Source organism: Strix aluco, chromosome 24, assembly GCF_031877795.1.
Source record: "Strix aluco isolate bStrAlu1 chromosome 24, bStrAlu1.hap1, whole genome shotgun sequence".
NCBI lineage: Eukaryota > Metazoa > Chordata > Aves > Strigiformes > Strigidae > Strix > Strix aluco.
In genome coordinates, this window is record NC_133954.1 from 1,939,647 (window position 1) to 1,962,118 (window position 22,472).

The 22,472-nt window shown below is 57.0% G+C and overlaps 2 protein-coding genes and 1 non-coding gene across 19 annotated transcripts in view; 1 reads left to right on the forward strand and 2 right to left on the reverse strand.

Moving 5' to 3' along the window:
- LOC141934042 (uncharacterized) overlaps window positions 1-22,472 on the reverse strand; it is a 151,134-nt gene that overhangs the window by 16,138 nt on the left and 112,524 nt on the right. Inside the window, exons 12-15 of one of the 13 annotated variants that reach the window (XM_074849231.1) lie at window positions 6,751-6,850; window positions 5,107-5,216; window positions 3,290-3,405; window positions 153-1,744 (exon numbers count right to left, since the gene is read on the reverse strand). In XM_074849231.1, the coding sequence (XP_074705332.1) occupies window positions 1,441-1,744; window positions 3,290-3,405; window positions 5,107-5,216; window positions 6,751-6,850 (630 nt within the window). In that variant the 3' untranslated portion in view covers window positions 153-1,440. Of the gene's footprint in view, window positions 1-152; window positions 1,745-2,957; window positions 3,640-4,983; window positions 5,217-5,355; window positions 5,428-5,449; window positions 6,372-6,750; window positions 6,851-22,472 lie in introns of those variants that run through there. The other 12 variants (XM_074849239.1, XM_074849240.1, XR_012626268.1 and 9 more) reach the window with 12 other exon arrangements.
- The window catches only part of LOC141934046 (maestro heat-like repeat-containing protein family member 7), a 32,255-nt gene that overhangs the window by 8,245 nt on the left and 1,538 nt on the right, over window positions 1-22,472 (forward strand). For 2 of the 5 annotated variants that reach the window (XM_074849270.1, XM_074849272.1), the window contains 8 exons: window positions 19,740-19,815; window positions 19,936-20,003; window positions 20,137-20,286; window positions 20,442-20,596; window positions 20,889-21,036; window positions 21,375-21,512; window positions 21,699-21,875; window positions 22,221-22,376. In XM_074849270.1, the coding sequence (XP_074705371.1) occupies window positions 20,257-20,286; window positions 20,442-20,596; window positions 20,889-21,036; window positions 21,375-21,512; window positions 21,699-21,875; window positions 22,221-22,376 (804 nt within the window). In that variant the 5' untranslated portion in view covers window positions 19,740-19,815; window positions 19,936-20,003; window positions 20,137-20,256. Of the gene's footprint in view, window positions 1-18,053; window positions 19,816-19,935; window positions 20,004-20,136; window positions 20,287-20,441; window positions 20,597-20,888; window positions 21,037-21,374; window positions 21,513-21,698; window positions 21,876-22,220; window positions 22,377-22,472 lie in introns of those variants that run through there. The other 3 variants (XM_074849271.1, XM_074849269.1, XM_074849273.1) reach the window with 3 other exon arrangements.
- On the reverse strand, window positions 6,566-6,650 carry LOC141934450 (small nucleolar RNA SNORD45). Its single transcript, XR_012626331.1, has one exon. It is a non-coding gene; the product is annotated as a small nucleolar RNA SNORD45 (small nucleolar RNA).

The following is a 22,472-nucleotide window of genomic DNA, read 5'->3' on the forward strand; positions in this document are numbered from 1 at the left end:
TCCCTAGAGGCTGGCAGAAGAACATCACCACCAGCACAGCCTTTCTTAGCATGACAGTGGGCTAATCAACCTGTGGCAGCCTGCATGGTAAAGAACATGCTTCCACCGAAACGAGTGGTTGGTTTCTAATAAAACCAACCAGATACTAATAATAAGTTTTAGAGTTCTTTAATAAATTATTATTTGCAGTCAGAACTTCATAGTAGGAGAGAGACAAACCAGAAAAACTCCCAGTGAAGGAAAACAAATGTCCTAAATGGATCTAAACATCCCCACGGCATTTTGGGAGCACTCCTCCCAAATCAGGGGGCTCTTATTTTTGTCCCCCCAGCATCACACAAGCATTTCTGCTTGCTGCCAGGTCACCTCCGCACCAGCACAGCACAGAGCGTGAGTCAAGGCTTCTTATTCTACAGGGAGACAGAAACTGGAAAAACTCGGGGGGGGGGGGGGGCAAAAAAAAAGCATGGATTTGAGCGTGTGTGTTAAAAATAGCTCGAGGGAAAGGGCAGGAGAAGGGCTGGGGTGCTGGCCAACAGGCTGTCAGGGGTATGGGCTTGTAGCTGCAGCTGTGTTTAAAACAGTGGGTTGCTACCAGCCTGCAACAAGCAGCAGGTGCCTGTGCTGCAGGAACTCTCCATTCCTCTTGAAAACAGCAGGGACTGTTTGTAAGAATGAAATAAAATATTTGCTCTAGGTAAGTGTGCTGACAAAAGGAGTGAAACTGAAGGGGAAAAAACCCCCATTCAGTGGAAATGTTTCCTCCTCTGTAGCGATGCCATGGATTTGTCTCTCGGCCCCAGCACAGGACTGGCAGGAAACAGTTCATCACGCGTGTTCTGCTGCCATGACAGAGCCGCGGTCCAAGCTGGTTTCCCACGCTGGGGACATGATAGAGGTGCCCCCGCCGGGGAACACACGGAAATGAGACTCAGCTGCCATTGCTTGTGTCTGTCAGAAGCACCTGCAATATTTGAAGGCTTTAGGACCGACAGCCAGGACAATGGCAGGAAACACCAGATGAGGGCATCAGCATCTCCAGACTTCTATTTCTGGTGACAGTAAAAACCCTTCCGTTTAATTAAAGACATCTCAAGCTCCCAGGGTGAGGCTGTTTATAGAGAGTGGGGGAAGGAGAAGCTCCTCAAACTACGGCCTGTTGAAGTAGCCTATTTTTGATCTCTTCTGATAGTGGGGTCTTACGAATTTATTGCGGAGTGTAATAAATCAGAGCAACGAGTGCCATCAGCTCGCACCTGCTGCTCAGAAACCACACCTGCAATCACCAGCTCCAGGCTCAACCAGCTCAGCTTTCCATCAGCTTCTGCAACTCTGCAGTGTGAGGAGAAAAATCTTGCCCCGTTGCAAGCAGGACTGGAGGAAGGCAGCACATACCTGTCTAAAGTAGCACTTAAACCAGGGCATCAGTGCTGGGAAGCCTCATCTCACAGCAAACCCACCCAGACACCCAGTGCCCAAGGCAGGAGGCAGCGGGGTGCACCTTGGGGTAGCACCGAGGCTCCCCATGCCCAGCTCCTCGGCGGGGGTTTTCCTTCTCCGGCTGGGCTGCTCAGCTGGTGTTTTGCAAGTGGGAAACTGAGGTGGAATGTGATAAAAGACGGGAGGATCGGAGCAGAAAAAAGAGCTGAAGGAAGCTCGAAAGCGTTGCCAACATAAGCCACCTCTGCCTGTGGGTGACAGCTCCAGCCAGCTGAGGTGCCACTTCCTTCCTGGACAGCGTGACCTGCAGGTTTGGTATGAATTTGGATGAGCTGTGGGGGGATGTGGGGTAGGGGAGAACGTTGTAGAGTCGGGCTGATGGTTGGACTCAATGATCCCGAGGGTCTTTTCCAACCTGAATGATTCTGTGATTCTGTTTAGGGGCGCCAGGAGCTCTGTCCTGCCAGGGGGGTTGTGCTTTGCCCCTGCAGGGGCTGCAGAGCCAGGGGCAGTGGCCGTGGCCCAAGGGGCGGGTGTCCCCGTGGGGCTCTGGTGCCTGTGACATCACAGAGGAGAAGTCACCGAGGGATGTCACCAGGGTGCCAGCCGGCAGCACCCGCTGCAGTACGGCTCGGGCCAGCGGTGAGTGAGGCCGGCGGGGGGAAGGCTGGGCCGGACGAGGGCCGGGGCAGAAGCTCTGGCCCCTCAGGGGGGTTTCTACAGCCGGGGCGAGGGCGCAGCCGCTGCGGGGAGCGCCTGGGGCAGGGCAGGTGCCGCCCTCGGGGCTGGGCGCAGGGGTGCCGGGGCTGCCAGCCACGGCCAGTGCCTGGGGGCTGTGGGGAGACGTCCCCGTCCCTGCAGCGCTCACCACCCTCCCCCTTACTGCCTCCCAGCTCCCTCGGGCCCTCTCCCACCTGGCCCCAGCCCTGGCATATTCTCCCCTGCTGCCCCAGCCGCCACCTCCCTCCCACCCAGCCCCACTGAGCCCCTTCTCTCCCTCCTGCTCCTCCAGACCATGGCTGTGTTCATCACCCGCATCCTGACCCTGCTGAGCATCGTGCAGTATGTGCTCAGAGCCGGGGACCGGCAAGACGCGGCCACGCAAGAGCTCCTGCGGCAGCGCGAGGAGCAGGAGCGGCAGATGACCCGGCTGCTGGAGGAGATGGAGCAGAGCAGCCAGGAGCAGCGCGGCCTCGCTCCGGAAGGCCTGCTCCTCTGGGCCTGCCAGCACTGGTGGTTCTGGGCCTCCGCCGACGCCCTGCTCGTGCTCTTGGGGCTCTACTGGCTGCCCAGGCAGCGCAGCGCTGACAGCGACAGCGACAGCCAGCAGGGAAGCGCCAGCGGTGCCGAGGAGCCTCAGAGAGAGGAGGACGAGGACTGCGAGGGCAAAGCAGAGCCCAGTGACACCCTGGCTGGAGACAAGCCTCTGCAGAAGGCAGGGAGCTCCGCGGTGCCTGCCAAGCAAGCCTGCCCCAAGAACTCCCTCCTGACGGGGCCGCATCCACCCTTGGGACAGGGCAGCACCTACGAGCGCCCCCAGAACAACGTCCCCAAGCACCTGCTGCTCGCGCCCCTGAGACCACCCCTGGGGCACGTCGTCCGCCAGCGCCGGGCACCGCGGGGGCTCTGCCGGCGACGCGCTGCTGCACCCCCAGCAGCTCCTGACGGGGAACGTGCTGCGCCGCCTCCTCTGCCCCGGGAGCATCCCAACACCAGCCGGGTCCCCGCTTCCCGCGCAGCCTCTGACCCGCTCCGCTGGCACGCTGCTCCAGCTCGGAGGCGCAGGAGGGCGTCAATAAATACCCCATAGAAATAATATTGATAGTAGTATAAAGAAATAGATAAATACCCTAAAGAAATCCCCAATAAATTAGTTTGGTTTAAGCAATCCCGTGTCCGTGAGTGTCTGGGCAGCACTGTGCTGGGGAACGTCACCCCTTGGCTCCATCTCCGCTCTGCAACAAACTGATGAAGTTTGTTGTTGAATTTACGTTTGCAGTGGTTACACTCAGACCTCTAGTGCCTCCTTCTCTCTCTTCTCCTGGTGTTCCCCACATGCCCTCCTCCCCGCCTCCTTTCCCACAGCCCCGACCACCTCTGTCCTTGCTCCCAAGGCCGCCGCTGAAATCAGCTGTTCCATCCCCGGGTCGGGCTTTTCCTGGCTGAGATCAACCCACCACACGCGGGTCCCTTCTTTGCCTCGGGGAAAGAGCACAGAAGGCACAAACAAAAGTCATTAGATTAGGAACGAGCAGAGTACCGGCAGGCAAGGATCTCTGGAGTTCAGGGATGTGTGAAAATGTCTCTTTGTCCCCAAAATGAGAATTAATGCCATGTGTGGTGATTCGTGTCCCTACAGCGACCGACCGACGAGAAGATTTCGCCATCTCCTGGGCGCCCGCTAAAGCTCCATCTTAAGTAAGCGGAGGTTGCTGCAGGCACGGCACTGCCCCCAGCAGCTGGGAGGAGGAGGAGGGGGTGGCCGAGGGGGGTTTGGGAAACACCCCCCCTCCCCAAATGGCCAAATCCCCAACCCCCAGCTACTCCCCGAGGGCGAGGCAGGAGCAGACCCACTGCAGCACCGCCACGGTCTGGAGCCGGCGGCAAAGGGGGAGCTGGAGCGGGGTGAAATGAAGGGGCACGGCGGGGGCGGGGGGGGCACTGGGACTGGGGGGGTCAGTGGGAGCAGGGAGGGGTGGGGAACTGGGAGCTGCTGGTTTTAACGGAGCTGGTCCCACCCCAACCCCTGCCCTCCCCTGGGCAGGGCGGGTCAAAGGCTCCGATAATGGTGGGGCTTGTGCGAGTGGGTGTGCAAAGGTTGGGGCTTGTGTAAAGGCTCGTGCAAGCTTTGGGGCTGGGGAAAGGCTCCTGCAACGTTTGGGACTCGTACAAACGCCTGTGCAAAGGCCTGTGCGACGCGCAAGCTTGTACAAACGCACGTGCCACGTCCGGGGCTGGTGCAAATGCAGGTGCAACACCTGGGACTTGTTCAAAGCCCCATTTGCACAAGTGCAGAGCCCTGTTGCGGGTGCAAGAGCCCCAGGACGCGGAGGGACAGGGCTGCACTGCGGGGCACTGGGATAAACTGCAGGGCACTGGGCGGCTCGGGGGGGCACTGGGATGAACCGGGGGGCACTGGGAGTTTATTGGGTTATTAACTGCATGCGGGTGCAGGTATTAACAGGGGGTCACCGGGGGGGGGGGGGGGGGGCGGGCAGCCCTGGAAGGGGGTCCCAGGACCCCTGGGGGACATCGACAGGCCCCCAGCTCACACCCTGTCACCCCCCCATCCCCGAGGGGTCCTACCCAGTACACTGGGAGACACTGGGAGATACCGGGGGGGGCAGGAATGGGGAAACTGGGGGACATCCAGGGACACTCTGGGGACCCCCAAGACACCGTCTCTGTCACCACTGAGGGATCACGGGACACTGGGGGGGGCCACAGGGACACTGGGGGGGGCCACAGGCCACCCTCTGGGGTGCACTTCAAGACTGGGGGACAAGTGTTAGTGACAGAACAAAGAACCAAAACAAAGGCCAAAACACTCTGAGCACTTTACACAGTATTTCCTAAGAGTCATGACCTTATTTTCCCCAAATTCTTCCACTTCAGACAAAATAATCTCCATTGAGCTTTGAACAAACAAAAGAAGCCACCTAATACCTTCTCTGCTTCCCCTCCACGTCCTCCAGAAGGTGCCTGATGGTCACAAAGCCACCGACCCAGCAAGTCCACATTTATTTCATGCAGCCGGTCTGGTACAGCCAGGAATCCTGTGCAACCAGAGAGACACAATTACAGACAGCAGCTGGTACTGAAAAACTAAGCACAGTTCAGCAGAGTAAAGGCAGGGAGATCTCAAAGCAGGAACCAAGTCCTGCACGGAGGATGCAAAACAAGCGCACATCTCACCTTTTAGCTTCAAAGGAGTCGGACTTCTCCATTAATGTTGCTTTTGTATAAAACTTCCAGTTACACAATGCCCTTATAGAACAGTAATGAGTAAATAATATATTACAAGAGTAAAGCTTGTGGAAAAAGATCCTAAAAGATCAGGCAGAGCACTGCTCTTTTCTTTGAAAGAAAACAACCAAACCCCCAGAGCAGTCAAGCTGCTTTCTGCAGGCTGGACACGGCCTCCAGGACTATTCTGCATCAGCCTGAGGGTCAATCCCGTATATTCCTCTCACCCTTCGGCTCACGGAGGATCAGCCACAGAACAAATGGATTCACGGGCAGAGACTGGGTAACTCTGATCATTAACGCTCCTGGCAGCTGCGGGGACATCTACCACCCGGCTTATCTACAATGTCTCGTGCAACACACAGGCACTGAGAAATCCCTCTATTTTCCCCGGGAAATACCATTTGTGGCACGTCTGGCCACGTTTCTGGGGGTCATAGGAAAGTACAACTTCCAGGAAACAACAGTGTCAGCTGAAGCCTGCTCATTATCACCTTCACCTGAAAAAAACAACGCCCAGACGTCCAACAAACAACAAAACCAGAAGCACACACGCCACCAGCGATGTGCCTGTCCCAGAACACTGCAAGATACAGGTAGGATTGCCAGAAGCTTTTGAACTGCTGTGCAAAGCGGTGTCCGTTCACAGCATTTTAAGGAGCGTGTGAATGTGCAAAAGGAAAACCTGCCAGGAGATGGCGACTGCAAACCCTAAACGGAACTACGGCCCCAGCAGAAAATAGATCATCGTTGCTTTTCCGCCTTAGAAAGCCGATCTGAACCCGTGACTGTTAACTGTGACCCGAGGCAGACGTGACCACGGCCCCTCAAGCCTTCTGGAGGTGCAGGTGGGACTGAACAGGGTGGGGGCACTCGGAACAGGCTCACCCAGGCAGGCTGGGCACGGTCACCCCCACGTCTCTCCACCAGCACTTGCCAACGCTGTTCCCCTGGGGTATCCAGAGCTGCAGGCAGGGAACGGGAAAGCATCTCCTCTAACACCAGCGTTCAGCCCAGAACTCTGCCTCCCCAGCGCCCAAACGGGACAAAACCCAAACTGGGCCCCTTCTCCTCACGCCGGGCCAGAGTTTGGGACGCCAACGGGATGCCACAGCGTGGGAAAGCTCCAAGGACACAGCCTAAGGGAACCGGAGCTCCCCGGGTCTCAGAGTAATTCTAGAGCTAAAGCGGGGGCAGACATCAACTCCAGATCAGATAATACATGCCAGCGCTCATCCCTGACCCGGGAAGGCAGCCTCCTCCCGGCCTGCCCAAGGGGTTCCAACCCAGCACACTTTCTTCCCAAAGTGGGACGCTGCCTTATTGCGGCGTGACGCCACTCACCCGCTCCTGGAGACGGCACCAGAGGGACACGGCACAAGCCATCAAGACGCTGTCTGGGAGCACCAGAGCCCTCTGGGGACTGTTCTTCACCACGGGGCCCCTGAGAGAGAAAACAGGAGACAGAAGAGATGGTGAGACGTTTCAGCTACGGCGGAGCTAGCTGTGCGCAACAGGACTGAGACTGAGCCCTTTTGCTCGGGGGAAAAGTGCACAGCAGAGAAATACCCGCTGAACAGAAATCTCCAGCTAAACAGAGGGAAAAAAGCAGATTTGAGGAGCACAACATAGCAACAGACTACCACAAGACTTCTTTTGTACGGTACTAGAGTGTAAACACACTCCACACGCATCAAAACTGGTCCGTAACTGTACATTCCGTACAATTGCTCCCTCATTATTTAAACATAATTTAATACGCAGCAATCTATAGTTCTGTGCAAATCAGTATCTAGAGAATCCAAACCTTTCCTCTTCCTCTGGCCAGACGCATCTTTCACCTCAACGTGCACCGAGAAGCATTCGGAAAACCCCAAAGCGATTGTCTACAAAACCCCAGTAACGCCCGTAGCTAAGGAATATTCGGAGAAGCCGCTGCAGAATTCACGGTGAGCGCAGACAACATCACCAGTGGAGGAGCTTCAGCAGCACAGTGTTCCCAGAGCTGGCAGCTTCTTTAGCAGATGAACCTCAACAGCTCTGCCCGCTGCGGTTTTTTGCCCCGGAAGGTACCGAGTTCGTTTCTGCCCCTCAGACACTTCTCGCCGCGTTTCCTCCCCCCGGCCCTGCCGAGGCCGCACGCGCCGAGCTCAGTGCCCGAGCAGAGGCACCGATTCCCCTCCGAGCACCCGCCGGTTCTTCCCCCGGCACCCGATCGCCCGCTCAGCCCCGCTGCCGGCTCCCCCGCCCCGCTGGGACGAGCGGCCGAGCCCGGAGCCCCCCCGCCCCCCTCGGGCCCAGGCACCGGCGGCCGCAGCCGGGCCCTTCCCCCGCCGCGCGGTACCTGCACGCGCCGCCGCCGCTGCCGCCGCCGCCGCCGGAAAGAGCGTCCCGGGGCGCGGCGGGGCCGAGGCAGCTCCGGCAAGGCCCCCGCTAGAGGTGCCCTTCCCAGCGCCTGACCCGCGCGTGCCGGCGGGCACAGGGACGCCCTGGGCACGGCAGGACCCCGCCCGGAAGCCGCGGCTCTGAGCAGAGCCCGGCGCCGGAGCCAGCCGCGGGGCAGGGCCGTGCAGCCGCGCTTCCTCTCACAAATAAACTCTTTTTCTGCCCAGTTCAGCCCGTGAGGCTGCGTGCGGGGTGAGTTCCTGGTGTTGGGCCCTGCAGCTGCGATCCGCGCCGCGCGGAAACATCCTTCGGAGAGTACAAGGGAAAGTGTGTGTAACGCTGCTGGCACAGGGCACAGGCAATAAGGTCTCTTTGTTTCTTTATTTCGGGCGGTGGGGGGTGGTACGGGGGGAGGGCTCTGGGGGAGGGGTTTGAGGCGTTGCGGCGTGCGTTGGGTTTTTTGCGGGGTTTTCAAGGGGGGTTGGGTGTTTTTTTCCAGCCAATACTTGTCCGGCGTGTCACAGCACTCATCTTCCCGCAGGGCAGTCAGTGGCAGTTCACCGCCATGAAGCTCTTCCTTAAGCGATTCAGACTTTGCACCTGGCGACAGGATTTGTACCGCCCGGCGCTGCGTTCAGAGCGGGGCTGCCAGGGCCGTGGTGGAGCGAGGGCGTTTGGGTGAGCGGCTGCGAAGGAATTTTGCAGCAGGGAGCGGGGCCAGGGAAGGGATCTGACCCCTGGGCTCGGCCCTGGTGAGGCCGCCCCTCGATGAGTGGGTTCGGTTTTGGGCCCCTCACTCCAAAAAGGCCGTTGAATGACTCGAGCGTGTCCAGAGAAGGGCAACGGAGCTGGTGCAGGGTCTGGAGCACAGGTCTGATGGGGAGCGGCTGAGGGAACTGGGGGGGTTTAGTGTGGAGAAGAGGAGGCTGAGGGGAGACCTCCTGGCCCTCTACAACTCCCTGAAAGGAGGGTGCAGAGAGGGGGGATGAGTCTCTTGAGCCAAGGAACCAGCGCCAGGACCAGAGGGAATGGCCTCAAGCTGCGCCAGGGCAGGGTCAGACTGGCTCTTAGGAAGGATTTCTTTGCAGAAGGGGCTGTTGGGCGTTGGAATGGGCTGCCCAGGGCAGGGGGGGAGTCCCCATCCCTGGAGGGGTTGAAGAGTCAGGTTGACCCAGCGCTGAGGGAGCTGGTGGAGTTGGGAACGGTCAGGGTGAGGTTCATGGCTGGACTGGAGGAGCTTCGAGGGCTTTTCAAGCTGAGATGATTCTGTGATTCTATGAATTCCATGGGGTTTCAGGTGGGAAGGGGTCTCTGGAGGTCATCGAGTCCACCCCCCCTGCTCCAGCAGAGCCAGTTGTGCAGGACCATGTCCAGTTGGATTTTGAGTAACTCCAAGGCTGGAGACTCCACAACCTCTCTGTGCAGCCTGTGCCGGTGTTTGACCCACCCTCGCAGTAAAAAAAAGTGTGTTTTCTTGTGTGCAGGTGGGGTTTTATGTGTTTCATTTGTGCCCGTGGCCTCTTGCCCTGTTGGTGGGCGCTGCTGAGGAGTGCCTGGCTCCCTCGGCCTCCTTCCATCCCATCGGGTGTTTGTGCACATTGCCAAGATCCCCCTGAGCCTTCAACAGGCTGCACAGCCCCAGCTCGCTCAGCCTCGTGCTCCGTCCCCTTCGTGGCCCATCCCTGGACCCTCTCCAGTCTGTCCCCGCCTCTCTTGTCCTGGGGATCCCAGCGCTGGACACAGCACTCGGGGGCGGCCTCACCAGCGCCGAGCGATTCCCCAGGAAGGCCGGGGAAGATGCATTCTGCCAGCACTGACAAAAGGGCCTATCCAAGGTAAAAAGCAATAAAATTCCTCCTTCTCGAGAAATGCAGTTAAGTATATATACTGATGGAAAGGAGTAACAGGTTTAAATATACCAGATGTGAAATAAATGTGATGCTGTAAGTCATTCTCAAGGAGAAGGTGCCTGCTTTCACTTGAATCGTCCTAATTGAACATTTAGTCGCTTAAGAAGCATAGCAGTGAGAGAGGCCACGCTCTCTGAAGCTGATAATCTGTTCCTACTGGATAGTATCTAACTCCTGAAAAGCGACCCAGCGCAGCCTTGGTGCTGCAGAGCTGGGAGGGCTGTTCGGGGGCTGCGGGCTGTGGCACACTGCAGGCACTGGGCAGTTTGCCTGAAATACAATTGAAATGATGCGACAAGCAAAGGGAGTAAAAGCAACCCCACCTCTCTGCTTATAAAGAGATTTTTAATAGGATGCATCAATGACGGTCAGAAATAACACTTTGATCATCTAATTTTACAGTGAAAAACCATTGTGCTGTCAGGTTCTCATTTCTTGCCCTTTCCAGCATTGTTGTAACTGAAAATAAGGCCATTTCCTCCAGGTTCTTTGCTGTGGGATCAGTCAAAATGAAAACACATTTAAAACTGAGTGATCATACTTGTTTTTTCCCACGCTGATAAAAACACGTGTCTGTGTTTCTCAAGAGTTGTACTTCCCATTCATCCCTAAAGAAGTCATCTTGCTTAAAGCACAAGAAAACAAGGATTTTCTTCATGTGTGTTACAGGTTCCTTTGAGGCCCAGAGATAAACGCACCGAATGACAATTCCAGTCTTTGCTGCATTCAGGTGAGTGAGATGGTTTTGTCCCTCAAAAGAAGCCCTGTGAAAACGAGAACTAGTTTTTGTTTATACTGACTCCTGAGTGTGTGTAAAATATGGATAATGTGGGCACCGTTTGAGAAGAATAACCCCAGTCTGTGGTGTACTTTATGAGACTGTATGTTCTGGAAAGGTCCAGAAGGAAAGATGTAGTCGCTTTCAATTGTTTAACAGAAACAAGTTTCTAGAGGCCACAAAACCCCAGTGTTCGCATATTTCTCTTAGCAAGTGGTGACCTAGAGACAGTGTGCTGCAACGTGGGATTCCTGAGGGAGCGGCATCGATTTCCCTGAGATTCCCTAATTTGCTATCCACCCAAACTCCGGTGATAACACAGTGGAGGCAAATCCGTATCATTCTGAACAACGCGGAAACACCTAAAGTCCCATTCCGTGTTACGTGCTAGATGCCATCGCAGGCAATAAAAACTAATAATTTTGTTCCCATTTTGGTCGTATAGATTTTACAGAGAAGTTTTTTACCTCTTCTCCCACCAAAAGCCAAAGATTTAAGAGCAAGCGAGTGGGGCAAGACAACAGCCAATGACTTTGGAATTCAGAAATGTTTAGAAATCAGCGAGTTTGTTAGTCAGAAGGAGTGAAGGGAGGGAATGGGCGGGGAGTACAGAAGTAGTGCTTAACTGTGTACCCAAGGAAAAGATTTTATTTTCCCTTTTTGGAAGGAAAAGGGGTTTTTCCCACACCTTTCTAATTGCCTTGAGAAATGCACTACAATCCTCTTCGCTGAGAGCACAGAGCACTGCAGCAGCACCAGCCGTGCTGGATACATTTCTCTGAGCCTTATATTTGGCAACACGATCATGAGCTGCGATCACCCTTTGAACCTGAGCAGTTCCCTCATAAATCTGCAAAGAAAATTGCAATGATGTGAGGTGGGCATTTAAAAAGTATGCTGACAGATCTTTCCACACTCGTCAGCCTTCCTAGCACTAATGCAGTGGGGGTTGGGATGTGCAGAAAGACAGAGAAAACTGAACAAATTCCAGCGTGACGTGAGTAACTGCAGTGGGCTGAACGCAGGGAACCACATGCAGGGTGCTGAGGGACAGCCTGGTTCTCTCGGATGCTCTTGTCAAAAGGCAGCACGGTTCTCATGAACTGAACAGGCATTCTGGGTGAAGGAGGATGGGGAAATGCCTCATCCGGGGAAGGAAACACATAACACATAATTGGGTTTTACAAAGTAGGTTTTGAAACCGCGGGTGGAGGAGAGGAGGTGACCTGTGCTAAAAGTGTTGCATTTTCTTTGAGTAGCCTTTCCAGGCCGTCGCAAATGTTCCCTTTCATCCATTTATTCCCACTGCTCCTTCTTAACTAGTACTTTCTTCAGTACAGTATTTCTTTTTTAGTTTATTTTGTTTTTTAACCACGTATTCTTGCATCTTTCTCTAGAAACATTCTGCACCTTCCCTCTGTTCTCTCTGGCTTGCTGGCAGCCCCGTGGGAGATACACACCAGAGCACGTGTGTAGGTCGAATGCCACCTGCTCCCCAGGTACAGTGCAACGGGATTCGGGGGCAGCACAGTTTTGGGGTTTCAGTGTTTCACCTCCTCCCAGTTCTGCCAAAACTTGCTTTGGCAGATTGCTCCGCTGCAGGCAAATTCCCTTTCTCTGTAGTCACAACATAGGGATAATCTTCCCAAGAACCTTACAAAACTTCTACAAAATGCAGACGCTGTAACCTCTGGTCCCATTCGTTTTTTGGTTCAGAGGAAATGGTTCATTCTCAGAGTGAATTCTCTGCCTGCTGCTGCTTCCCCCATATTTAAATTATTTGCTGATGAAGACAGCCATGAAACTCGAGTGTAAAGACGTCAGACCCCACAACCTCCTTCAGTAACCACGAGAAAGGGTTTGGTCTATCAGCCAATGGGAGCAGTTTCAAGCCTGTCCTGGTTTAACCAGGATAGAGTTAAGTTTCGCCAGCAGTGGGGGGGGAGCTCTAGCCGGGTTATCGGATACCATGCGGACGGACCGGACGGACGGACGTCACATCCTGGCGGGAGAGCGCGGGGCTCGTGGTTTTGTACATCTGGTCCTCTCACTGCTGTATTGGTAGATATTTTGCTCTGTTCATTGCTATCACTATTATTGTTATTGTTGTTGTTTGTTGTGTTGCTGTTGCACTGTTGTATTAAACCTTTCCTTATCTCAGTCTTGGGGCTTTATATTTCACTCCCTTTGTGGGGGAGGGGCAGCGGCCGCGTGGTCTCAGACCCCGGCAGGGACTAAACCATCACAAAGCCTCACTGACAGTTACAGAAGGGAAGTTTTCCAAATGTGAGAAACTAACTTGGAGTTTCTGTCATAGCAGCCTGGATTTGGAGCTGGACAGAAACCCAGCGCAGAGCGTGGGCAGGTAAGAATGTTACCAGTGAACACAGCAGCAGAACTGTGTCATGCTGAGAAATATCAAATACATGGAAGAAAAGAAGAGGCAGAAAACAAAGTTTCTATACGTGAAACAAATGGCCCAAAGCATAAACCGTCTGGATTTGGGCAGCAGTAGAGGGAAGCGTAATCAGGAGACACGGATGAAAGGATTGTAAAGGCAAAAGCCTTTCCTGCGTTCGTTTAGTTCTAGATCTGATTAATTTGAGCAACTTTTTTTTAAAAAAAGCCTACCTAGCCATGCCTTTGTGATGGCTCAGTGTAATGGAAAATCTAAATAACTGGGATCCTGTAAAATCCGTCTCAGCTTTCAAATAAACTTCCAACCCTCCCGCCCTCTTTCTCTGGACGAGCAGAGAACCTGCCAGGAAAAAAGCCTGGTCTTAATTCAATTCCTCACTTGCAGGAGTGCGATTTGGAGTAAGAACCTTCAGATCCCAAGCCAGTAGTTTTCTGTCCTTAGAGAAAAATTCTTGGCTAGTGAGAATAGTTTTAATTTTCAAGTTGGCTGTAAGAGAAATTTCAGCTCCCTGGAATCTGAAGGATACCAGCTGTTAGAACTGACAGCACAGATCACGGTCCACGTGCCTTTCCTGATGTCGTCTCCTTTGATGTGTTTTATCTAGTCATTGTTAATGTTGGGAAGAGGGGAAGAGATAAAGATTACTGGTTTTGCCCTTGGGGGCTGTGTGCTGGAGGGCAGGGAAGGAGGATGCAGCTGGAGCAGCGGGGCTGGAGCAGGGCGGCGATGCGATGCAGAGCGGCACAGCCCCCCCCACGGCACGGCTGCAGCCCCCGTCCAGCCCGGCCCGGGGCTTTGGGGGTTGTCCTCACCAAGCCCTCTCCCATCAGGGGTGTCTCCCCAGCCCCCCGGGGGGTCTTTGGGCACAGCCCTGGGGGACAGGGATGGGGGCTCAAAGCACACGGAGCCCGTGGGGACTCGTGTGCACAGTGGCCACGGGCCGCTGCTGAGCAGGGAAATGTCTGTGCCCAGTTCTCCGGCCCTGCTGGTGCTGGGGCTGCAGGGACCCTTCCTCTGGGCTGGGGGGGCCCCCACCTCCCCCTCCAGCTCAGCAGCAGGGGGTAAGGAGGCCGGTGGAGGCGGGACCAGCGCAGCGGGACCCTGCGGTGACACACAATCCCATTGTCCCTCACGGCCAGGCCACCCCCGTGGTGTCAGCACGCCCTTCCCCGTGACGCCAGTCACTGATCTCTGACCTTGGCCACGCTCTCGATCTTCTCGTTGGTGTGGAAGAACAGCGGCAGCACCGCACCCTGCACTTTCTTCACCATTTTTTTGGTGTTTCTCCCCACCGTGGTCTTCAACGCGCCAGAGCTCAGGGGGACATTGGAGGGTTGAGAGCTGGTGGACGTGGAGCGTGACCTTGTTTTCCTTTGTTTTCCAGAGCGAAGAGCCGTCTGGGACGCGGTGGCCGGCTGCATTTAAGAACAGCTGCTGCTGCGCAAGGTGGGGTGACACCCGCATCCTCCTTGTCCGCCCAGAGGGCTGGGGAGTCCCCACGGCCCCGGGGCACGGCCTGTCGTTTCTCTTCCCTCCTCAGAAAGTGGGAAACTCACCCCAAAAGTCCCCGCTGGGGGACAAACAGGGCTTGTGCCAGGGTGGTATCGCCTCTGGGAGGTGGTGGTGGACCTCAGGGCTGATCCTGGGCGCTGGAGACCCCCCGGATGCCCTCGGGCTTGTTAAAGAATCTCTAGGCTTAGCTTTATTGACAACTCAGAGTTGGGCCAACACCTCAGTGAGTGGCCAATGTCCGAAAGACTCGCGGTGTTTATACACTGTTTCTAAATCTATTACCTGAGTCCAAAGTCTTTGGAAGTTGCCACTCAACCTTTTAGTTCTTGATTCTCATCTTTTCTTAGTTATTAGTTATTTATGATATTATTATCTCACACAATTCTGAGAAAGACTCCAAGATGTTCTACGAAAAGCTTAGGTAGAGTGAGCAGTTTTGATATCCTAAATTCTCTTAATCTGGCAACCCCCCTGTGTTTAGTCAATTAATCATCCTTTGTTAAAACTGCCTCCATAGGATTAGCTTGACTGGGTTTTAGAGCAGCCTTGGGTCGGGACTATCCAAGAAGCGGGCTAAGAACACTTTTCAGGCCTGTTGAGCAGCACCCCGGTTGCCTTGGTAGTACGACGAGATCGCTCAGTCCCGACCACGTTTCACTAGGCCTTAAAATCTATTTCAAATAGACCAGCGGTTGGATTTCAAATTCTTCTCCAGGCTGCTCCTGCCCTGACTTTTTCAGAGGGGGAGGACTCAGCGTCTCCTCCCCAAGCGGGAGCGGGCAGGATCCATCCCAAAGCACCATCCCTGGTCAGGGCCACCTCCAGCTCTTCCTTCTGCCGTCCTCACCCTTGGGTCCTTCCTTCTCTTCTGTTCCAGGGTGTCCGAATTCCCGCCCTCGGCTGCTTCGACGTTGTCTCCAGACAGATCGAGGTTGGAGAGGAGGCCGTGACTATCCACAGGCCCGTCTTTCGCCTGGCCAGAAAGGTCATCGTGGTCCGCAACCTGTCCTGTCGGACAACAAGGCCTACCTGCCCGGTAAGATGGCGGATTAAACCCCAGTTGGCTTCACGGTCATCGCGTCCCTTCCCTGGGGCTGAGAAGCTTCTCGGAAGTGACTCCCCCTCTGTGGAGCAGAGCCCAAAATTTGGGGTTTTTTTCTTTCTGGGGGAGGCAACGATCGTTTCGCCTTGGGAAGCGCCTGCGGAAGGGCCACTGGGTGAACGTCTCCATCCCTCTCGTGTGGTTTTTTTCAGGCAACAAGGAGCTGGAGCCCCTCAAATACTGCAAGGTGGCTGCAGCCGCCTCGGTGTCCCGGCAGAAAGCGGAGGGCTGCATCCAGGGCACCGTGTCCCTCCTCTCTTACTGCCTGGGGAAGGGGGAGAACGTCGCCTTCGTCCTGAGGGACATCGGGGTGCTCCTCATTGAAGGCACGACGGTGAAAATGGAAGTTCTACTACGACTTCCTGGAGATGTTGTCTGGGAAGGAGAACTTGGAACAAGTGATTTTCAAGGTGAGTGGTTCTGTTTCTCCGTGGCACGCGCGGGCAGTCCCATGGCGGTGGCCCGGCAGGACACGGCCAGGTGAGAGTTGATGGTCCTACCAACTCTCCCTGCCTCGAGCTCCTCCAATACAGCCTCACAGCCATGCTGAGGACATCCCACCATCTTGGAGCTCCTCCATTGCAGGTCCCCCGGCTGCTGGACATGGTGGTGTCCCGGATGGTACCTGTGGCCTCCCTGAGTTTCTCTGGCCACGTCGTCATCTTTCCCGAGTGAGTACGTTGGCTGCTGTAGCTGCTCTCAAGGTGACATTTGCTCCTTGTGACCCCACGGGTGTCCTCCCATGGGGACACCCGGCAGCGACTCTTGATGTCCCCAGGCCGTGGTCGCTCCCAGAAGGCAGATTTGATGGGTAGGACCGAGGAATTTAGGCAACACTTCCTTCCCATGGTGGCCTGGACTCTTTGCTGGGTGACTCCTTTTCCCAGGACTGTGCTTGGGGATGGGGCATGGTGGACTTGGGGAAAAACATGCTAGAGTTGGGGAAAAAAACCAGCCTTTACGGCAATGCCAAAATCTGCCGGTGAGCACGGCGAGCGGCAAGGGCTGGTGGTGCTCTGGGTCACGGCGGTGTCTTCTCCTCGTTCCCGGGCTTGAAATGGAGTTTGTGCACAAACCACCTCTCAGGGCTCTTCTCAAGACCTCGAGACAAGTCCCTGGCAAGGATGAGCAGACGAGAAGAGAGTTTCTGCCACCTCTTGGACAAGGTAAAGCAGCTCCCGGCTCCTTTCCACAGTGCGGGCAACCAAATTCTGTCATTTGACTTGGAAATCACCGGCGCTGAGTGTCAAAGGGCTCCGACTTGTGCCAAAGCTTCCTCCCAGCTCGGCACAGCCGTTTGTCCTAACGACTCGTTGGCTTCACCAACACGGAGCCCCGGGGTGGGATGCGCCCAAGGGTGCGGTGGGAGGATGGTGATCCAAGGCCGCCTCCTCCCCGCCAAGAAACGACCCCCCAAAAGAGTCCCTGTCACCTCCCCGCTCCCCCTTCCCACACCGGGAGCTGACGATGCCGTCGCAAAACCACGGCAATGGGGAACTGGGGGCAGAGAGGCTGCGATGGCGGCTGCGAGGGGAGCAGCACGGCCCTCTCGGACCTTTGGGGAAGGGGCCGGAGCACCCCTGCGTGTCACCGGGGCCGGCAGCGGCCCAGCGATGCTCTTCTGACGAGGTTTCTCCTCCCAGTTCCAGTGGGATGTCCTGCGTTCGCTGCTCCAAGCTCGCCTAACCAGGAACCACCACAGTTCCAGGAGATCACAGGGCAGAAGAGGAAGAAGATAAAGTCTTTGGTCAGGTGAGGCTGAAGGCTCAGGGCTGGGGATCTGCACAGGGTCGTGTTGCCCAGAGAGGTGGTGGATGCCCCATTCCTGGGAACGTTCGTGGTCAGGTTGGACGGGGCTCGGAGCGACCTGCTCTGGTTGAAGATGTCCTTGGCCGTGGCAGGGGTGGGGTTGGACTAAAGGGACCTTTAAAGGTCCCTTTTAACCCAAACTATTCTGTGATTCTATGATTTTTTGACCCAGCCGGAGCCCATTCCCCAGCCCCAAGCACTTGCCGTCCATCACCGCCCATCGGAGGGGTGGGATGGGGCTACTGGGAGCCCCCAGTTTCACGGGGCTGGATCTTCTCCAGCCCTTCAGGAGAGCCCCAGCGTGGCCTGCGGACACGGGGACAGCCGTGTGTCAGCCGCGGGGCCCGGCTCAGGGGGTTTCGTTCCGCACAAAGAGGCACAAAGGGGGTCATGGGGGGCAGGATGCAGCCCCAAACCCAGCGTGTGCTCAGGTAGAGACCTCTCTGCCGTTGTGTCCTTCCAGGCAGCAGCCGGTGATCCTGGGGGATTCCTCTGGAGAAAAGCAGCCTGGGACCGGCCAAGCCAAGGGCAAAGCTGCGCTCAAAGACCGAGCGTCAAAGCAGAGCCGAGCCCAAGCGCAGGCAGCGACGGCTCAGAGCTGCAGAGGAGGAGGAGGAGGAAAAGGAAAAGGAGGAGGGTGGGGACGAGGAGGACGAGGAGAAGGAGAATGGGGGGAAAAATGAGGAGGATGGGGAGGACAAGTAAGACGAGGACAAAGAATGGTGGAAAAAATGCTGGCAGCTGCAAAGACCCGGAAAGCCAAGCCCTCCCCTCCTCAGGAGGCCTCGTACTTCGGAACACCCGTCATAGCTGTTTTGTTGACGACGAGCTCTGAGGCCAGCCTGCTCGAGGAGGCCTCCTGCGATGGGCCCAAGTGGCTGCTACGGAGGATAAGATGGAGAGTGTTGTGAAGTTTCCTCCTCAGAAATTCTGGCCGGTGTTGCAGTAACCTGGGAAAACGATTCCGGACGTGGAACTCCAAGGCCAACCTGCTCGAGAAGCCCCTCGATGAACACCCGGGCTTTGGGGCACCCGATGGAGGGATGAGGGGACCCGGCTCCCCGCGATGCCTCGCGCCGAGGAGCAGATCTCCCCGGGCCGGAGAGGCCCTGGCTGGAGCCATCAGGAAAAAGAGGAATAAAAATAAAGGGGGAAAGTTGCAAAAGAGCGTCGACTTTTTTAATCAGTTGCAACCGCAGCAGGGGGAGAAGGGTTTGGCAGTTGGCCAGTGGCGCTGAGATCAGCCCAGCGTGGTCCCATGGGAGGGACCTTCCCCAGGGACCTTTGCCATGGCTGTGGGTTGGACTCGATGATCCCGAGGGTCTTTTCCACCTGAATGATTCTGTGATTCTGTGTGAAATGAGGAGAAGAAATTTTAAGGAGCCAAGCGATCGACATTGTGCCCAGCAATTGCTAAGCCAATCTAATGAATGCTCCTAACAAATGGTTCTGACACACTGACCCGATCTGCCGTTATCTCAACCCTTCGAGCCCCACGCTGGGCACCAAAAAGGACTCTCGTGGTTTGAACTCGGTCGGAGCCAAACACCACGCAGCCGGTCGCTCCCCCTCCCCCCGTCGGGGGAATGGGGGAAGAGAGTGGAGGGACACACGGAAAACTCATAGGTTGAGATAAAAAAACCAGTTTAGTGATTGTAGTAAAGCAAAAAAATAACAACAATGGAAAGTACAAATGGGTGATGCACAAGGCGACTGCTCACCACCCACCGACCAACAGCCCGCTCCCGGCCAGCGATCCCGACAGAAGGAAGATCCCGCCGTCACAAAACACAGCACTGCGGCTGTGCTCCCTCCCAGCTCGAGAAAATGAACTATCCCAGCTGAAACCAGGACACTGCTGTAGCAGATTAAAGCTGCTCTGGGAGTGTGGGAGAGAACGGGAGACAGGCGAGCAAACGCTCCAGGTGACCGCAAAGTAGAGACGGGGCAGTCTGGAGTGTTTCTGTCAGGATCGAAGCAGAAGGTCCGGGGGCCGTGCCGGGGTGTGTGAACCCTCTGGGACGAGCCGGCGGGTACAGGAAGGTCCTGAGGGGGCATGATGGGGGGCTGGGGACACCCCGAGAGGAGCCATGGCCCAGTGGCAAGCTGGGTCCCTATCCCCTGCAGCGGAACCCCTGCCCCACCCAGCCTGGGTGACAGGTCACAATGTGACCCCCCTTTGTGACACCCCTTTGTGACACCCCTCCGTGTCACCCCACGGCACCGTATCTAAGCAGCGCAGCCCCGCAGCGTCTGACAAGACGGGGAAGGGACAGGGCAGGAGCGCAGCGAGGAGACTCCTGAGCACAGCCCACGTCTTTTCCCGTCACTCCCTAAAGCTGAACCCCCCCCGCTGTCCCTCACCCAGTTTTGAGGATGGCAGAGAGACCCCCCAGCAGCCCCAGGGTGGTTTGGGAGGAGGTGGGGTCTCCCCCGGAGAGCAGCTCTCCGCTAGAGCCCTGCGAGGTGACGACGGTCCTGCCGCTGCGGATCGGTGAGTCAGGGGGCCGACGCCAGGACCCCGTTTCCCCCGTTTCAGGCTCTTTTCACCCTTTGGGAGGCTGGTTGGCCAAGATGGCCGTTGTCTTACCTACTCTTCCATGTTTCTGTGTAGACGAGACGCTGCCAGAGGAGATGCCAGAGAAACCGGGATGGGATTCTGAGAGCAGCGACATGACTACGGTAACGAGCTCCCCCCTCCCCGGGACCCTTGTCCGTGGCATCGGCTTGTGCGAGCAAGGGGACCCAGAGGTGGCCGAGCTGCTCAGCCAAGCTCAGTGTGACACGTCTTCCCCCGCCGTCCCTCCACCTGTAGGTGTTTGGCGAATACCTCCAGCCTTCTCAGAAGACAGATGTTCTCCTCGTGGCCATCGAGGCCTTGATGGCAGACGATGTCCACGACAGGTAGTTGGGCAGCGGCGTTGTGGACACGGCCATGACAGACCCGGCGTCCTGGCTGACGGATGTAAGTGCCCCGTGGCTGAACTGTCCTTCCGTGTCAAACCGTGTCAAGTCTTGTTCTTCCTGCCCTAACCCGGCTCTCTCGGGCACCCGAAGCCATGTCAAGGCGGCAGGGAGGGATGGGAAGGGCAGCACCATCCTCACCCGTGTCCCTTCCAGGTGCCAGAAGTCCTGAGATGCATCCACACAAACGTGGAGCAGATCCGCGCGGAGCCGGCCCGGCGCAGCCTGGACTCGCTGCTGCTGCTGCTGACCAAGTGGCGTCCCAGGGAGGTGGTCAGGAGCCTGTTGGTCATCTCTCCAATGTGTGACAGGTACCGGCCCCGACAGCCTTGAAGGCTCGTTCCCCACGGGGAGAGTGGCCCAGAGACTCTCTGGCTGCCAGACCCACGGAAAACTGTGGGATATCCCCGAGGAGCAGGGCTCTCCATCCCACCACGCTTCCCACTCCGGCCATAGCCGGCCAAAGCGGAGCCCCTGCCCCATGGGGAACAGAACCTCACCCCCTCTGCCTCCCCGGGCACCCCGAAATGAGGGGGGTGGGCAGGGCTGGGGTCTGGAGGAGCCGAGGCAGCTCTGCTGACCGAGTTGGCTCTGGCTCCGCAGCGCTGCCGTGGCCATGTGGGAGGTGATGATCTCCATGCCCTGGGCTTTGTGGAGAGTCGTGTCGGAGCTGCTCGGTGTGCTGCGGGACTGGCGGCTGCGCAGGGTGTTCAGCTGTGCCGCGGACGACGCCTGCATCTACCCCTTGGCTGTGAGTGACCACGCTCAGCCCCAGCGCTCTGCCTTCCTCCCCCTCCTCCTCCTCCTCCTCCTCCTCCTCCTCCTCCTCCTCTTCCTCCTCCCAGACCCCTGTGCCACACACTCGGGCCCACCCGGTGCTGGTTTGGCCCCACCAAGCCTGTCCCAGCGCAGGCAGCGCTCTGCCTTCCACCCCGCCTGCATCCCCCTGCCCGGCTCTGGCCCCGGGACAGAGATGTGGGGACTCGGAGGTGGCTTCAAGGGGAGAGGAGACCCTTGCCACGGGCCGTACCGGTGCAGGGGAGGGAGCCCCGCAGCTCTGCTGGTCTCTCACCACTGTCTCCATTTTAGCTGCTGGTCAGCGCTGTCATTGACGACAAGCAGTTTGCTGCCCTCTACAAAACCCAGAGGTACCTGAGGCGTCCCAGCCCGGTGATGCTCTCTCTCGTGCTCGCGGGCCTCACGACACTCTCAAAAACACCCGAAACGGTGAGTGGGGGGTCAGCAAGGGGAGCCAAGTTGGTAGCCGGGGCCTGGGGGATGCGGTGGCTTGGCCCCGGCCGGGAGGGTGCGGGGTGACGGCTCCAAGCACCTTCCCTGCTCTGGAGGGGCTGGGGGGTGCCTGGGGGGGTCTTTCACCACTTCACAAGAAGGTGACCGGTGTGTTCCATACAGGCCAGGAAAATGCTGGTGCTGCTGCCTGACATCATGGAGAACCTGCTGGCAGCCAGCAGCGATATCAGGATGAAGGCCCTGATGCTCTTCATCAACGTGATTCCTCACATGAAGAGGGAAGAGGCCAAGCTCATCGCTCTGAGGCTGGCGGAGAAGCTCCTGCTCCTCTTCGATGATGTAAGGCGGGAGCTGGAGCTGAGGCGATGGGTGAAGGACGTTCAGCCCTGCCCTGCGGGCAGCATTTGGGCAGGGATGTCCCCCTGGCTCCTCTTGCGTGGCCTTTTGGGGCTCTTCCCACTCTCCTTCCGTGGCCTTTCCAGGCTCTTCCCCTCCCCACTCCTCTTCCGAGGCCTTTCAGGGCTCTGTGGCCGTTGAGCCGCAGCTGCAGGTCTGGCCGACGGCTCCTGCGTTCAGGATCCGACCCTGGGGCAGCTCCTCTTCCCCCCAGCCACGCTAACGCCCCTGCTCCCCGTGGGCGAGGAGCGGCTGATGCTGAGCTCCCTCTGTCCTCCTCCCTGCCAGGAGTCCAGCCGGGTGCGGGAGCTCTCCATCCGCCTCTTCGAAGACGTGATGAAGACCGCGGTGGGGAGAAACACCAAAAAAATGGTGAAGAAAGTGCAGGGTGCGGTGCTGCCGCTGTTCTTCCACACCAACGAGAAGATCGAGAGCGTGGCCAAGGTCAGAGATCAGTGACTGGTGTCACGGGGAAGGGCGTGCTGACACCACGGGGGTGGCCTGGCCGTGAGGGACAATGGGATTGTGTGTCACCGCAGG